Genomic DNA, 17,596 nt, shown 5'->3' with positions numbered 1-17,596 from the left:
GTGAGGCGAAGAAAAAGAGGAAACTGGCTTTATGCATTTCTTACTGTGGGTAAGAAGATCTATTTAATCCGTATCACCGAGGGATGTTAAACTGTACTCATTCACTCTATATCCAGTTATTCAAAGTATTGAAATTAGCATAGCTCCTGTCAGGTTTGTCAACATAATTATAATGGGCCACTAAAGGTCGACTCTGTCGATAACTTGGTGGTCTTTGGTGGGTGGAGCAATAGGCTGTGTGTCATGGCCAGAGAGATTTGTCATCCCTTAAACTGCTACATGATGTAAATTAGAAGAAATCATATATTTATTAGTTTTTTTTTCTGGAGCCAGCAACAGTCATTACAGGAAATTTATTTTATGGCATTTCAGAATTTTCCACTTCACTCCACTTTTCTGTGAAAGTATTGTATTATAATCCTATGTGGATATGTTGCCAGATGTACTTTATTTGTTTTTATCAACGGTCTGGCGTTTTCTGACTTCTACTGCAGGTGATGTTTGAGACCTACCAGTTTGCAGGAGTGTACATTGCTATTCAAGCTGTGCTGACACTGTATGCCCAAGGTAAGACAGAAACTGTAGAAGTCAATAGCAAAATGTTAATATTGCACAGATTTTGCAGGTGCTCTATTCCAACAAACCCACAAATGAGATTTACACTGATACAGAATTATATCTGTGTCATAAATTAAATTATGTGTAGTTCAGTAGCTGAGAGACGGAAGGCATTTCATTTTAATCGCGGAAATATTCTTGTGTGGCACTATTTAACTACAACACCTTTGTCAAATAGTTTGTGCAAAGATTTGTTTTATGAGACTGCTTAGATACCTTTGGTGCCCGGGAGTCTAGACAAACACATGAACATCACTCTGCAGTGTTCCTGCAAGACACGATATCCTGACATTATCTGAAGTGTTCTGATGTGTTAAGGACGACCTGTGTGGAGCTTCAAGCAGGATCAGATGACCTCTAAAACCATTTGCACCTACAGTTAGACCCAGTCTGTTTCGAACACACAGCCATGCATGTGGTCTGTGTGCTTATCTGCCATTTTGTCTCTTGAGTTTATTACTAACTAGTGAGCATTTATTAGCAGTTAATTGTTAAATTATAGGTATTCTCTTTCCAGGTTGTGTGTGTTTACCCACGCCAACAAGACTAACAATCAGTAGCCCAAAGCACACACTGGATAAAATTGTAGAATTGTAGATTACTAACTGTAGTGAATGTGTGTGTTTTAGGCCTTCTGACCGGTGTGGTGGTGGACTCAGGTGACGGTGTGACACACATCTGTCCAGTGTATGAGGGTTTCAGCCTGCCCCACTTGACAAGGCGCCTGGACATTGCAGGCAGGGACATCACCCGCTACCTCATCAAGGTAATCAGTCAGTCTCTCAGTGTGTGAGAGAGCGTAACAAAGAACAAAAACTAGCAGCGCAAACAAGGTAGTTTGTCAGGGGAGAAAATACTGAACTGAATTGATTTTAAAAATCATGTTCATATGGTAGATTCCAGATAATAACACTTGCTGGTGCTGAAGCTGCAACGGTTAGTTGTCAACTATTACATTAATCTGCAACTATTTTGATAATCCCCTTTTTTTTTAAAGGGGGGGGAAAAGGTCCAAATTCCAGTCGTATGTAAATATTTTCTGTTTTTTTTTACATCTAAATAACAGTACACTGAATATTTTTGGGTTTTAGACAAAACGGGATATTTGACGATGTCATCTTTGGCTTTGGGGAAAAAAACAATTGACATTTTTCTCCAATTTCAGACATTTTCTGGACCACAAGTTATTTATCGTGAAAATGATTGACAATTAATTGAGAATTACATGAAACCTTACTTGCAGCATAATTCACTGCATCACCAACACTTCCAAAATTGATATTTTCATGCTTTTGTGGTGTAACAAATATGGAGTTCAGTCTCTTTAAATTGGTTGCCCTTTAGGAAGGGGACACTGGCATCTTCTTTGTAAAAAATACCATTGGTTCTTGTTTAAATAAACATATAAAGGAATCCCTTTAAGTAACTCAAAAGAAAAATGCTTTCTGACCTTCTTCGTCTTATTTCTGCTTTTCGTCCATCTCTGGGTACAGCTGCTGTTGTTGAGGGGCTACGCCTTCAATCACTCTGCAGATTTTGAGACGGTGCGCATGATGAAGGAGAAGCTGTGCTATGTGGGCTACAACATCGAGCAGGAGCAGAAGCTGGCGCTGGAGACCACAGTGCTGGTGGAATCATACACGGTAGATACTCATGTGTTTTTAATTTTCAGCATAATAAAACACTGATAAATATACTTTATACATGCAAGCAGATTTAATATAATGCACATTTTGACTGCGGCTATTTGTACTTGTTTGTGAGTTGTTTAAGAAAGCTGTTCAACTTCTAATCATTATGTAACATGGTGTTTGTAGTGCCCTCACGTGGACATTTTGTGCACTTTTCATTTGGCATCAAATAGGGGAAAAGGGACAACATAAAAGAAATATCTCCCCTTGGACGATCATGGTAGCTCAGCACTCCTAGACGCGTGCCATCTTATCCCACTCACTGCTCTATGTTTCCTGCTGTCATCTACGTAATAAATATGTCAGAAAACAATCATTTAAAAAAGGTTTTCTATTAAATCAGAGAGATGAGCTTTGTCAGGACACAGTGAGACTCAATATGAGGATAAAGATGACAGAATTTGGGACAGAAATGTGAAATAACTGCTGAAATACTGACTTTACTCATCTATATTTTGTCTAACACATTAAGCAGAAGTTTTTATTTTATTTTTTAAGTGGGCGATCTTAACGGAAAATTAACACATTTCCAGCCCCCGGGGAAATTCTCGCTTTTGTTTTGTTTACTTGGTTATTAAAATTAGTTAGTTTTATGCAAGCCACATGCACACAAGTTTCAAATGTCTGCTTAAAATAGCTTTGTGGAAAAAATCCCTAAGGATTTGTTATTCAAAAGTGGCAGTATTTTGAAGTAATCAAAACTAATGTGGTAACTGAATCTGTTTCTGCACTGAGCTAAGTAGACTACCACATGCCCGTTGTTGGTTCTGTTGGCTGCTTTAGGACGGGGCAGTGCTGCTGACTGTTTTCTCTGGGACTCAAACATATGGGGGTGCAGTGCTCCTCCACCAGGCTTGCTTTTCTTTCCAGGGCCCTTTTCCCCGCAGAGGGAACCGCAGAATCTAAACGCCGGTCCTGAAGTCTGTGTTACTGCACGCCCTACCGCGCACATGTTGTGTCTCAGAGCTCACTGACCATGAGTGTTTGGGTTAGTGTAGGCGACTGTGTGTGTGTGTGTGTGTGTGTGTGGAGTCATTAACTGTACTGTGAACATGTAAGTATCATTTTGTGCGCACAAGTGTGCCGAAACAAGGAGGGCAATGTAACTGTGGCCGAAGTGCCCTGAACTGTGCGTTACATCATTTCCTGGGCAGCCACTTTGCGACGGTGGCTGGGCTCCGCTTCCTCCCACTGCCCTCGGCTGAATGAAGTCTTTTTATAGGCGCGCACACACATTCACTCTACTCAGTTTGGAGCCTACACTCTCTGTGCTTTAACTTGCTGTACAGTATTATCTTGTAGAGTGTTGTAGCAAAACAAACTGCAGTAAACACACTTTCATACATTGCAACAACCTTTTGAAAAGTATAATTTTTGATTCTTACAAGATTTATGACTCTCTACTGAGTCATACGTTAAGTCATCACATTTTCTTTTTTCCCCTTCTCTTTTCATCTCATCCCTCCCACACATCTCCAGCTGCCAGATGGTCGTGTGATCAAGGTGGGAGGAGAGCGGTTTGAGGCCCCGGAGGCTCTGTTCCAGCCCCACCTCATCAACGTGGAGGGTGTCGGAGTGGCCGAGCTCCTCTTCAACACCATCCAGGCAGCCGACATAGACACCAGGTGAGGCCAACAAAAGAGTACAGATTCACTCCACTGTCAATAAAGAAAGGCAGACGCATCAGTATATGCTTTACTGAGAGTGTTTCTGCTTTAGCACACATTAACACAGGCAGATATATGCAAAATGGTGGTGTCGGCCTCCCAGAGCTACCACTGAGTTCTGTATGGAAAGTATGAAAATTAATCTTTGGGTATGTAAGAGTGGAAATGTCAAAGAAAATACACCCTTGGAAACCCAATACATCATTATTTAAATTATCTATGTATTGGAATTCATCACACAGTCACTGAAGGGCTTTAATCTGCAAGGTCTTAAATGTAGATTTTTAACATTTGTGCACTTGACATGTGGTTGGTTCTCTTCCTGTTCTCACCTTTTTTTTTTTTTTTGAATTTTTATTCTGTCTTGCCGTCATCAGGGCTGAGTTCTACAAACACATCGTCCTGTCAGGAGGATCCACCATGTACCCGGGCCTACCTTCTCGGCTGGAGAGGGAACTCAAGCAGCTGTATCTGGAGCGTGTACTCAAGGGAGATGTGGACAAGCTTTCGGTGAGATATCGACCCTGAACGCGTCATTTATAATTACACTGGTGACGGTGTGAAGAGCGTTATTGAAGGACTCAGATGTGGTTTACAGTATGAGTGTGAAAACGGGTCACACGACGTTAATTTGAGCTCAAATTAGAACTTGATTAGTGTCAATTGCACCGTGACCAATGTAACCTAAACATTCAGATGAGCCAAAGTCTGGCTTTACAGTGCCAGGCCTCTCAGTGGGTGTGAATCAGTATTTCCAGCTGATGCTCCGGGTTTGTTTAAGTAGGCTTGGGCGGGGTTTCCCAAATGTTAGAGAGCCGTAAAGGTACAACAACCACCCCAAGGGAACATATTTGAGTCATGTTAGTATGTAAACGGTGACTGACGCCTGACAGTATCTCCTTTGTCCTGATGAGGTTAAATCCCACACACTGGGAAATCAGTTAAATAAATGAAACTCCTTGAATCATGTGCAGTTGGACGACTTGTAGCGTTTCTGTCTCGAACACTTGCTCTTGCAGGTTTAGGAGCAAAGTTTATCAGTATGTGACGTTTCAGACTGGTGCAGTGTCCGCAGACCACCACCAGGTGGTGTCAGAGGTTAACAGACATTCAATGAATTTAAACACAGTATTTTAATAACAACATATATGGGGTTCACTTCCCAGTGGTAAATATTTGCTTTTGGAAAAATCTCACTACATTACATTTCAACAAAAGTATTTTAAAGAAAGCAATGATTTTAACAAAACTATTGTCAAAGATCTACAGATGACTCGTACGTATAAAAACAAGAAGTCACATGCTTTACTCCTCTGCCCGCAACTGTCTTCAAACTGTTAATCTAATTTTAGAGTAGAAATCTTTATTATCTTTATTTACATTGTCATGTTTTCAAATGTGTTCAATCTTTACACAGAGATCCCCAAATGTTTTTTTTTTTTTTTTTTTCAAATATTTAACCCGTGTTTGCTTGAAGGACGGCTGTCGGTTACAATGCATTCCACTGTTGACAAGGTCTCACGGTGAAAACATGTCAAAACATCCATTAAAATTGTTATAAGCCATTGCTGTTGCACTGTAAGCAACAAACAGAAGCTGTGTCTTTCGCCCTATTTGGTGAAATATGTGTTTGGAAAATGCTGAGCAATCAGAAAGAGACAAGGGAAGAGGCAGGAGAGGATTGAGAAGTTCGTATTGATGTTTTGATTCTCCCGTTGTCTTACAAATTTGTCATATGTTGTATCTGGCATGCATGAAGCCGTCCTTTCAAGCTGATTTTTAGTGGAGTATCACTTAAAAGCTGCAGTGATCAGTCTTTTTAGATTAGCAAATGGCTGTTTAATGTGAAGTGTGTTGCTCATAGTGATTAACCCCCAGAGAATTATCCCCTGACTCTACACTTCCACTTTCTTTTCAGAGCGTTTCAACATTTTAAGTTCATATAGTGTTTTAGTTCACTCTCACCGCTCTCATGTAGATCCCTCAGGAGTTGGGGCAGACCAAAACGGAGCTAAAGGAGAGTGAATGTTGTAAGATTCATCAAGTGACTAAAACGTGACAAATACATGCTAATATTAATCCTAACATGAGCGCTACATCAACTTTAGGGATAATACTTTGTCAGTAGTTGCTGTTTATTAATGCAGGTGGTAGCGATGTTCACACTGCACGTCCTTAATATTTTAATATTAAAATGCTGCTTACGCTTTTATTATCCTATAGCATCATTTATAATCATATTTATAACTAAATGATGCTATATCCAATATTTATGACACTGTTAAAATCATTTACAAAAGAACCCATCTAGTTTTGTTCACTTGGTTCCTCAATTGGCTTTTCAGTTTCACATTACAGTTTTGATGCCATCTTTCAAGTTTTGAGTTTTGTTCCAAATCGTAGTCCCGCCAGCTGTTTTATTTTAAAGCTGTGTATTGTTGCTCACGCTGGTTGAGCCAAGCTCCCTCTGGCACCAAAGTTGTAACAGTTGTTTTCAAGTTTGTCTTGGCAGCAATTACACATTTCTATTTGAATGTACAAACACTCGCAGGGTGTCTGCAGGTCCGGAAAAGCATTTAATTCAGTTTCCTTAAAAAAAAAAAAAAAGAGAAGAAAAAAGGTCATACATATTTTTTTCTTGTTTGCTGAAGTCAGGTATGTTAGTTTGTGGATGTTTTTGGATCGGATTGTTGGGAGACGCGATACTCTATAAACTCGAAGTGTGATTGTTTCAACTGTGTTTGTGTTGCAGGAGGCTGTTTAATCTTTTACAGTCAGCACCATCAGACCTCTGGCAAACAATTTCACTGCTAGCTGCAGCAGCTAGTGTTGATTTTAGTAAAAACTTAAATGAACTACGTTTACGAAGCGCAAAAATACTCTGTTACAAGTGAAAGTACTGCTTTGAAAATGTTACTTAATTAAGGTATGTAAGTATAATCAGGAAAAAGTACTTAAAGTTAAAGAAATGTCCCCTGTGAGTGTTATACTATTACATCTTATCATTAGACTGTTAATACTGGGGCATTAATATAAAGCAGGATTTTACTCTTGTAGTTGGTTAAACGGTTTTGTATCAGAGTTCAATTAATGATTATTTCTATTATGGATCAATCCACTGATTATTTTCTCCGTTAATCGATTGTAATAATTCTGAAAATGGTGAGAAATGTGAAACTGTCCTGAGACCAAAGTGACACCTTCACAATGCTTGGTTTGTCAGTTAAAACCTCAGATTGATAAAATATGTTAAAGTCAAATGTTCACATTTGTGACCCAAGAAATGTTTTTACATTTTACATACTTAAACGATCATCAAAGTAGATGCCAATTACATTTCTGTCAATCAACGAATATACTAGCTGTACTTGTATAGACTGTTGTGTAGTTTAATTTATAGCAAAACATCATTTTTAAACTCGTCATGTTTTGTGTGTAAATATCTTACTTTGTAAAGTATTTAGTAAGCGAAGCTGTCAGATAAATGTAAAAAGCACTTGAGTAAATGCTGTCAACCACTGGTTTTTCATTATACTTCCATATTGTGGCCGGTATGGTTGTGAAACAGGAGTTAAAACAAGTGTCAAACTTAACTTGATGAACTCTGCAGAAACATTTATCACGTCTGAGTTGAGAAAAACAAAACATTCGGCCATTACAGGATGTTTCTTTGTAACGCAGAGCCGTCCTACATGTCTGTGTGTCCCCTTGTCTTGTAGAAATTCAAGATCCGGATTGAGGATCCTCCCAGGCGAAAGCACATGGTGTTCCTGGGCGGAGCCGTGCTGGCTGACATCATGAAGGACAAGGACAACTTCTGGCTGACCCGGGAGGAGTACCAGGAGAAAGGAGTGCGTGTGCTGGAAAAACTCGGAGTCACCGTCAGATAAAGCACTGGACGGACAGACCACACACACACACACACACACACAGACACTTACATGACATATACATATTTCCCCCTCGCCCACATTGCAGAGTATATATCTATTTATCCCTCTTTCTCTCTTTCGGCTCTTGATGCTCTTCAAACATCAGAGGCAAGTGAGCCGCCACCTCCCCCTCCTCTTTCTCTCTCTCCTCTCTGCCTCTCCTCTCCTGGTTTGGGATTGGCTCACACTTTTCCTTGCAAGAACCATCTTTGCAGATTTACACTGAAACCCCACCTTTTACTTAAACCACGAATTGAAGGGTTAATGTTGCCCCGCTGGCGTATTTTAGAGTCTGATTGTCACCGAGTGCTGGCGGCAAAGGTTTAAATCAGGGCGGGAAATGTTAACTCTGCATGTTTACCTGCAAGTAGGTTAGTCATGAGTTAAATTTGGCAGGTAAACCGAAACGGTGAGTTGTTTTGAGAAAGGTTCCCTCCCTTTATTGAACGTCCGGAGGGGGATAAATTGATGCAAAGTTTCTAAGCAACTCGTAAGCATCTGTAATATCACAATCAGGGTCCACAACAAACAGCCACGGGCCGCTTTCAGCATCTGTTCCAGGTGAGCGAGAACTGATCACATTTTTATGTCGGTTTTTATAAATGATATCATGACTTTTCTTTTCTGGGAGAGGGATTACTTTTTGTTCTGCTTTTCCTTTTGTTGTTTGATGTACGAGTTCAATTTATATCTTGAATATTATTTTTTTCATTAACTTTTTTTTTTTTTTTGTTGCTGTGCACTACTACCATTGTAAATGGAGTGTATTGTGATAACAGAAGTTCCTCCATGTTTTTATGAAGAATTGATGGTTGATTGATAAAGGGACAAATACTTAAAGGAGCCCCTGAGCTTGATATCGAGTGTGTGACGGTACTGTGGGGTGATGAAGCAGTGGTGTGTGTGTGTGTGTGTGTGTGTGTGTGTGTGTGTGTGTGTGTGTGTAGGGGAGGGGTGATACTATTTGTTCGTCATTAGTCAGCTTCGCCTCTGCCTCCTTCTCTTGGGGTAAATCTCAAGCTGAATGAATGGGTGTGAGCAGTTGTGACGACGCCACAGCACCTCACCTGTCATATTCCTTCAGATGCACCGGAGCATGGAGGCAGTCGCAGGCTGACGACGAGATCGATTTTTGAATCTGGGCACAGAGCACCGCAAAATAAAACGGTATTTTATGGATGTTGGAATGCGGAAGTTTTCCAGTCTTTCACTCCCAAATAATCAACTTAATGATTACTGGAGGCACTTCTATTTTGAATATGAGTATTATTATTTTTTTCCTTTCCTCTTTCCATCAACGTCTATCCAGTGCCAAGAGCAGTTAATGTGGATCTCTCATGTTTTTCTTCTTGTCACTGTTTTTGTTTTTTATTTTCCTGTGTTGTTCATAGCATAACTGCCTAACGCTGATTTAAATAAAGAAAAGTGATTTATAAGGATGTTTGTGGCAGGTTTTTTATTTTGGCACTTTTGTATTTTGGCCGAGTAAAAACTGAAACCAATGCAAATCTTACCGAGTGATATCAAACGACTCATTCTGGGTTTGACTGAATTAGATATTTTAGTCCATGAACTTTGGTTTCCGAAGGGGGTCACGACAGAAAAGGCTGGTTTACAGTGATATAAAGCAGAAAAGCAGTCATTTTCTCACATTTGAGAAACTGGAGCCGGTGAATATATGAAATATTTGCTCAAAGAATTAGTAAAACTGGCAAAATGGTGGCCAAATCATTTTATTTCTCTAATTTAGCCAATAGCGGGGATATTTATTTTTTTTTTTAGTTAGAAACTTAATTTCAATCATTTCCAGTCGCCTTGAAAAATATTGTGAAAATCCTTTGCACATGTCATATCACTATTCTTTATTCAATTATTAATTTGGATTTGGATTAAAGAATAATTCCCATTTATACAGAGTACACAGATCTTCAATCAATGTTTAAACATTAAGCATGAAAGTTAGTCTTTCTTGACTTTCACAAAACAAACCCAACTCAGAAGTCCACCTGCAAGCTTTTACCTCACCTTTCAACTGCACCACATGGTCTTCATCAGAAGATGGAGTGTGCTCAGTAGCTCTTATGTTTCCTACAGCACCTTTTAGGACTTCTTATCCATCTTGACTTAAAAGGGAAGGGTCAAGTTTAATAAAACAACCCCGACTGAAACACCTACTCATGTCAACAGATCCATCTCTGTGCAAACATCTGGTGCTGCTGAAGACTATGTGAAATAGCTGAAAGCTGTAGAAAAAGCTTTAGTGGACCTAGGTAGGTTGGGTTTGTTTTGTTCATTAGAAATTGTTATGAAATACTAAATATCATCCACAGCCTGTAATGACATGTTCTACTTGTTGACATGCAGCCAGTCAACTGAAGTTATGAGTCATCTTCAAGCTGAGAGGAACAAATTGATTAAAAACATAACAAGACATCAGCAAAAATCACAAACTGATATCTGTTGTGGGGTGCTGGTTTCATGTTGGAGAAGAAAAACAAATATTTCCTGCTCCTCTTAAGACTATTTAAGTTTTTACAGAATAACACATTCCCCATCTTACAAACAAAATATAGGATTCATAAACAATAAAAAACAAAAAGCACCCTTGCAGGTATTTTGTTGATAGAGCCTTACTTGGTCTGGTATGAGCATCATACGGTGACTAAGGCTAGCTAATGTTAGAAAAGTTAAGATAGAGCTCACTGAGGTAGGTTGCTGACTCTCTAACTGTGCTAATGTTTACTATTATCCCTTAATTGTCACTTGTGGCTACAGTGGCTGTTACCAAAGTTACATAATTGTGATTTAATTTAGCTTCAACTTATATTGTGGCTGAAATGTATATTATATTATTATGTATGTATAAAACTAAAATACATGTGCAGCAGCATATTTCCGTACAGCTCTGCAACGTGGAAACAACTTTGTTACTGTCATGAGCAGAGAAAACAATGTCTGTTCTCTGGTTTTGTTGTGCCTGTTTACCTGTTTTAATAATATCATTACAGGTTTACTTTGGAAAGCTTAATATCAAACTAAAACAAAAATCTGCAACTGATACTTCAATCAATATCTTTGTTATTTAAGTTTGGAATAAAATAATGATTCTGAGAAAGTTTGAGAATGTGGTTGATGTGTGCAACTTTAAAAATCAATCCATGTCTCCTGAAAATGATAAATGTTTACGTCTTTTGTAGGGCTGCAGCCAACAATTATTATCTATTTATTTTGTTGATGAATTGATCCATCATGTGGGCCACAAACTATCAGAAAGCCATTAAAAATGCCTATCACAATTTCCTTAAACATCAGATGTCTTTTTTTGTCCGACCAACAGTCCAAAATATATAAAGTTTACTATAAACTGAACTACTAAAGACAAGGAAAAACAGAATATTATCACATTTGAAAACCTCAAATTTAATGGTTGCAACTCAAGTCTGTTGCAGAGAGCTGGAGGTGAGATTAGGTCGGTTGACTGATATACTGCTCTACCAGAAGAGAGGATGGAGGTATGAAGGTGACTGAGTGCTGCACACAGACCAGGAGGAGGAAGAGGAAATGGAACAGTGGCAGAGGACTGGCGCCACCAAAGGAAAAGGCTCTCTTTCCGTGCCTGAAATAAAGATCTCACCCAGACTCTTCCGGCCTTGTTCCATTTTAATCCCTCGACTCTTACCACTTCCCTCTTAACCCTGAACTGTTACCTCTGAAGCACCGTTTGAAGTTTCCTCCCCACCAGAGCACAAACAAAGACATTACCGGGTTTCAACCAAAGCGGGAAGTAACGAAGGACATTTGCTGAAATACAGTACTTCGGTGCGGAGTACTTTGCTTCAGACTTTCAATATTAAATTTTTACTGCCTTTCAGATTGTACATTCAATATCAGATAAGTTAGATCCATTTTCTTAACAATCTAAACCAACTGTCAACTGTGCATGTACTTAAACAAAACTTGTGAATCAGCTTGATTGCACTGTGAATTGTAGACATTTTAGACCGAGCGCTTTAGTCAGGAATAACCATTGAACTTCAGCTTTTGAAGTTCAGGCAATTGAAACATCTTCAATTCTATGACAACTGGGCAACCTCCTCCTGCTGATCATGTGATATGATCAAAAGCTCCAGAACTACTAAATGGACTTTGTGTTGGGATTCTTTCCTCCATTATTAAAAGAGGTTTAGAGAATTGTTTTAACCTAAAGGATCTTTCAACTGATATTAAAATGAATGATTCAGAGGCCCCTTTTTTGTTTCTAACTTTTTTTATTACTGATATATTACCATGTAGCACTTTCACATCTGTAATGTGACACAAGAACCATTCCTTCCTATCTATACTTTTACTTTTGTCGCTTGAGTACATTTTGCTGCTACAACATAAACTTGTAATTAACCTTTTGGTGGACTTTCAACTTTTCTACACGTTTCACCCAGATAAACACCACAGGGTTTTAACTTGCTTTTGCACCAACTGTTACCAGCTAAAACCTTTTCCACAGGGTGGGAGTAGAGAGATGTTTTTCTCAGCAGTCTTACAGGGTTTATCTCAGGTGCAGGGTATAACTCTGCCAGGCAATGCTTAAACAATTATCTGGCTCCTTGTAATCTTCTGCTACATATCTACTCAGTGTGGGTTTATCAGGCAATTTAGACCCGACAGAGAAACACAATAGGCTGATATTTTGCTCTACATTTGCACCCATTGAGCAATGCTTTCGCAACATTTCAGACACTGGGAGGAAAACATCAAAATATGGCCTATCTTTGGACATGAGACCACAGCACTGGTGTGGGACAAGCCACCCATTCCTGTAAACTTCACTGGGAAGTGAGCACCAGTGCTCTGTGCACCCAGAGAGGGGCCACGCTGACCCCATTACACGAGCAGATATCTTAAATGTTTGCACATGTGGACTATGATGCTGTTTGCAGCCGCTGAGCTGCTTAGCAGGCCCCCAAAAGCCCTCAGGGACCTTCTTTTTCTTCTCTTCTCTCCCTCCTCCTTCCCTCTCTCGCGCTCCATCATTATCGCCCACATGCTTTTCCAGAGACATCCTGAGTGAAACAGCTCGACGTCCTCGATGGCTATCACATGTTCCTGCTGAGGAGGGAGGCAGCAGGGGAAAGACATCTTGAGGAGAATATAAATGCTGAGGTTATTTTCAATGTGCATTCCTTCTTTAAAGATTTTAAAACATAATAAGAAACATCAGACAATTTTTTTTTTTTTATCCTGCAGCTCTCCATATGAGGTCATGGTGACATCGTTTCTCTCTAGAATTTTATTACTCTGTGATCATGCTTTATTTGTTTAACAAAACCTGTTTAGGGACTTTATATGTGGCGTCAAACAGCTTGTTGAATGTTGAGGAGTCTGTCATTGTTCAAAATATATTTTCAACAAACTATGATACTGAATAAGTGTCCCCCAATAAAGCAATCATGATACTAACAACGATCTTCTTAGATTTGCTTTGCCACAGAAATGGATATTTAGTTTTAGCCATTCATTTTAAACATGTTCCCCCGAGGTTTATGACCAAATACGTGGAAAACTAATGCCATTCCCATGAACTCTATTTTGTTAGTGCTAATTAGCTTACGCACTAAACTAAGATGTTATACATCAGCATGTTAGCATTGTCATCGTTAGCATGCTGACAGTAGCAGTTAGCTCAAAGCACCGGCTAGCATGTCTAGTTTTATCCTGTAAATTCCTTTTATGATTTACTTTAATGTTTTTATTGTTTGTGTCTATTCCTGGTATTTCTTTAGACAAATTCTGTTCCATTAATTAGCTGAGATTTAATGCACAGACAGAATACATTACTAAAATGGGAAGAACATGGAGGTAAATGATAATGGATGCAGCAGAAAAGCTGAAAAAAATGCATGTGCCTTTTTTGTTTAATAGCAGATATTTGTGTTGAAGTACCTTTAATCCGAGAGTAAAACTGAAGCAGCAGACTCGCGTATGGATTCACTGTTTTATTGTCATTTTATTGGAGGTGGAAGGTAAGACACACATTTCACTTTAGTTTTCTCACAGACCTGGCCACCCTTCAGTATCTACACAAAGTACTTCCTGTTCCTTCTCAAAAGCAAGAGCTACAACCATCGTACGTGTTAAAAACAGTTATTTAAAAAAAAAAAAAAAAAAAGAAATAAAAAATGTACAACATACACTTGATATATATATATATTTATATATATATAATATAATTTTCGCTCTTTTTTTTTTTTTTTTTTACAGAGGTAAAAATACTAAGCGTAAAAAAATTGGGTCTAATTCATTACAGGGAGTCATTTCTTTCATTTTTTTCAATTTAAATACACAAGTAGATAAAGAGGATGCGTTCAGGCACTTGTAAATGGCTGACATGTGAGAACATGCTCAAACACCAGAGGAGACAGAGAAAAAAAGATTAAACGCTGACACACACACACACACACACTCTCTCTTTCCAATCTGATTGGCCCCGTTCCTGATTCATCACATCATAGAAGGATCTGATTAAACTGGATAGGTGTTAGTATGTGATAGCATACTCAGCTGATCCCAGTTGCTTTGGATCAAGGAGCAGGAGAGGGGAAAGGGATGTGGGATAAACACACACGTAAACACACCAAGGACGTACATACAGGCACACAGGACAGGATGTTCTTTTCCAAAGGGACCCTACAGATATTTCTTTGTCTTTTTTAAAAGCTTATTGTGTTCCTTCCTGGTCACATCCCCAGCGCTGCCCTCAAAGATGCATAAAGCACCCGAGCAGTTGTCAGCAATTCAGCGTTGTGCTGTCAGTGTGAAAGGCGTGACTGGCTGACTGAGGTGTTCCTCAAACAGCAGGTGACACAGGCAGAGTTTTTACTTTCCTCCAATGCATGAGTTTGTACTTCGACACACCCTCTATGACCCCAAAACAAAACAACTTTGACGGTTTCTTTCCTAATTCAGTCGAGTTGTTGTCGAACATCTGGCGTTACTCTTTGTGTGCACAATGACGAACCAAATCTGGCATGGAAGGGGAAAAATGCTGTAGGAATAGTGCACGCCAGTCACACGTGACTGTTTCAGCAAGTTACTAATCTCCCATTTTAAAAAAGAATACCTTGGCCTTAATGGAATGATTTGACATTTCTGGGAAATACTCTGCTTTTTTGCTGGAGCTTCCCTGGCTCTGTCCGAAGGTTAGCTTAGCTTCATATTTAACGCACATACAGGACAATGCTTTCGATCTTCTCATCTAAATCTTGGCAAGAAAACGAAGACAAGTATTTCCCAAAATGTCAGATTATTCCTTTTACAACTCAATAATGACATGTAGGCTTATTTCTGATAAAGTGTGAAATAAGACTCACCACATTGCTCTAGTGACACTGCACATGTCAAAAGGTCATTCCTAACTATGTTCTTGTATTTTATATTTTTGTATTTTCACTTGTAAGGAGGTTTTAATACCTATATTTGTTTTTATATGGTATGTTTTTGTGGGGTGATTGGATGTTTTAAATAATTTTGAACACAGATCTTAATGAATTGCATTCATTAGACCCTTCAAATAACCATCAGTTATGACTTTGCTGTTCCACAGGTGTGACTGGTAGGCTCAACTGGAGGGTGGGGCTTAAAGAGGGAAGCTGATTGTACATCGCAAGCAGAGTCCCTAGTTTATAAACTTCATGAGATCTTTTTAAAAGAGTTACTTTTCATTACAAAAATAGTTTAAACCAAGTTTAAAAGAGTATGTGGTGAGGCTGATTGCTGGGACAGGGGTGAAGTTTGGAGCAAGACTCCACATTTTAAGGCATAACGGGCACCAACTTTAACGGTATCTCCGATTGATTTGTCAGTCCTTGATGGGACAAAGACAGCTGACTGCGGTTCTGCAGAGAATGAGGAACTCTGAGCCTTAAAATCGCAAACTGAGTGCATGTTAGGTAAAATAAGCCAAAAAACTGACTGGACTTCTAAGACTGGATGGTTTCCTGGTTTGGGTGATACTTTAGGCACTGTTTGAAATAACGTGAAAGGAGCAGGGAGACGTATGCGAGAGTATCATAAGCACTCATTCAGTGAGTAAATCACAGCCCAGCACCCTTTCGCTGGTAGACCAATTCAGAGAGAAAATAAATAGGATAAAAACACGAATCTTTGGGATATTAGAAGATTAAGATGAGTACCACGTTTGTTTCAGTGAACAAAGAAGATGTCGATGGTGGAGAGCTGTGTAGACTATATACATGAGCTTTACTCTAAGCTGCAGTACAGACAACTAAAGGAGACACGCATGTTTTAAGCATGCACATATACCATTCTCTCACACACGCGCGCACACTCACACACACGCGCGCGCGCACGCACGCACGCAAAGAGGTGTAGTGTCTGATTTCTCTTGTAGCTGGAGTTGAGCTGAGCGGGCCTGATATTGGAATATAAACAAAATGGCCACGCATACATCGAAAGGAGAGAAAAAAAAAAATACAACAAAGAAACAATTCAAGTTCTTTGACGCAAAGTCAGTGTACAAAGTATAAAGTACCTGCATATGTGATACATGACGTATAGGTCAGCTATAAAAAAAAGGCCCCCTGAAAAAGAGTACTCTCTCACTAGAAACAGAGCATTAAATGGCCACGTGGAGAGCTGAGAGAACTGTCTGCCGTAAGGGGGAGCTTATCTTCCCAGGCCGTTCAGAAAATGCACCAACTGTTTTTTTTTTTTTTTGGCTTATTTCAGTGTCTGGAATTTGTAGAGAAACCCAGAGAAACCAAGGCAAGAGAGCGAGCAGCCATGACCACTTGTCCCCTCTGTATTTCCCCATCCTTCCCTTTCCCTGTGCTTGTGTTGGGTTTAGGTTTTTTGTTGTTTCCTCCGAGAGGTTTCCAAGCGCGGCTGCTCAGCTCAGGGCTTTGTGTCGGCCTCCGCAGCAGCCACACCTGAGCCCCGCCCGATGGCAAGCGTGGAGAGGCGGGTAGAGGCAGAGGCAGGGCGCCACCAGAGACAGACCAAGCAGAGCTAACCAGCGTGAGCCGAGTCGGCCTCCCCCGCTGCCCTCCGCCCCGTCACAGGAGCAGGGGTCTGAGTAGTCCCCTTCTGGGTCGGACATGCAGTGGTAGAGCATGGTGTCTGCCAGCCACATGCAGCTGACCCGCCGGATACACGCCCGCACAGGGTCTGGGGCATCCTGGCACCGCCCTCTCCGGTTGTCGGATGTGTAAAAGGCCTCGCCGCAATGCTCACACTGAGTGCGCTCCACCCCGTCCTCCTTCCGCCCTTTCCCTCCATTGGTTGACGGAGAGGAGCTCGGAAGGAAGGAACGGGGCTGGGTGGAGACCACAGAGGAGAAGCCTTGGTGATACGAGCCGCTGTGGCCCTTATTGACCAAGGGTCCGAGGGCCGGGTCAGAGTCTGAGGGCGACAGGGCCGGTGCCAACGGATAGGTGTAGTCATGCTTCTGCGCCTCCGTCTTGGAAAAATGGACGTAGGAGTCTTCCATTTGGATGAACTTGTCACGCACTGTGGCGTGGCGGTAGTCCTCGTAGCCCGTGAGCCACGGGCGATCGTACTGACGGCCATGGTGACGCTCGGGGGTTCGTTCCCAGCTGCGGTCCCGAGGGTTGATACGGACGATTTCCTCGTCCTCCTGGAAGGTGACGTGACGGGGAATCCGAGACAAGGG

The 17,596-nt window shown here is 40.4% G+C and overlaps 2 protein-coding genes across 4 annotated transcripts in view; one reads left to right on the top strand and one right to left on the bottom strand.

Annotated features, from left to right (window-relative positions):
* The window catches only part of LOC123983780 (actin-related protein 2-B), a 19,745-nt gene extending 5,378 nt beyond the window's left edge, over positions 1-14,367 (top strand). The window contains exons 4-10 of one of the 2 annotated variants that reach the window (XM_046070124.1): positions 495-567; positions 1,248-1,384; positions 2,112-2,261; positions 3,789-3,934; positions 4,354-4,486; positions 7,696-7,907; positions 14,349-14,367. In XM_046070124.1, coding sequence (XP_045926080.1) covers positions 495-567; positions 1,248-1,384; positions 2,112-2,261; positions 3,789-3,934; positions 4,354-4,486; positions 7,696-7,866 — 810 coding nt within the window. In that variant the 3' untranslated portion in view covers positions 7,867-7,907; positions 14,349-14,367. Of the gene's footprint in view, positions 1-494; positions 568-1,247; positions 1,385-2,111; positions 2,262-3,788; positions 3,935-4,353; positions 4,487-7,695; positions 9,345-14,348 lie in introns of those variants that run through there. The other variant, XM_046070123.1, reaches the window with a different exon arrangement.
* Positions 13,887-17,596, bottom strand: part of LOC123983778 (sprouty-related, EVH1 domain-containing protein 2-like) — a 35,522-nt gene continuing 31,812 nt past the window's right edge. For both annotated transcript variants that reach the window (XM_046070122.1, XM_046070121.1), the window contains exon 6: positions 13,887-17,596. In XM_046070122.1, the coding sequence (XP_045926078.1) occupies positions 16,814-17,596 (783 nt within the window). In that variant the 3' untranslated portion in view covers positions 13,887-16,813.

This window comes from Micropterus dolomieu, linkage group LG15, assembly GCF_021292245.1.
Source record: "Micropterus dolomieu isolate WLL.071019.BEF.003 ecotype Adirondacks linkage group LG15, ASM2129224v1, whole genome shotgun sequence".
NCBI lineage: Eukaryota > Metazoa > Chordata > Actinopteri > Centrarchiformes > Centrarchidae > Micropterus > Micropterus dolomieu.
The sequence above is the reverse complement of the archived record's forward strand: the minus strand, read 5'-3'. Positions and strand labels throughout refer to the sequence as shown.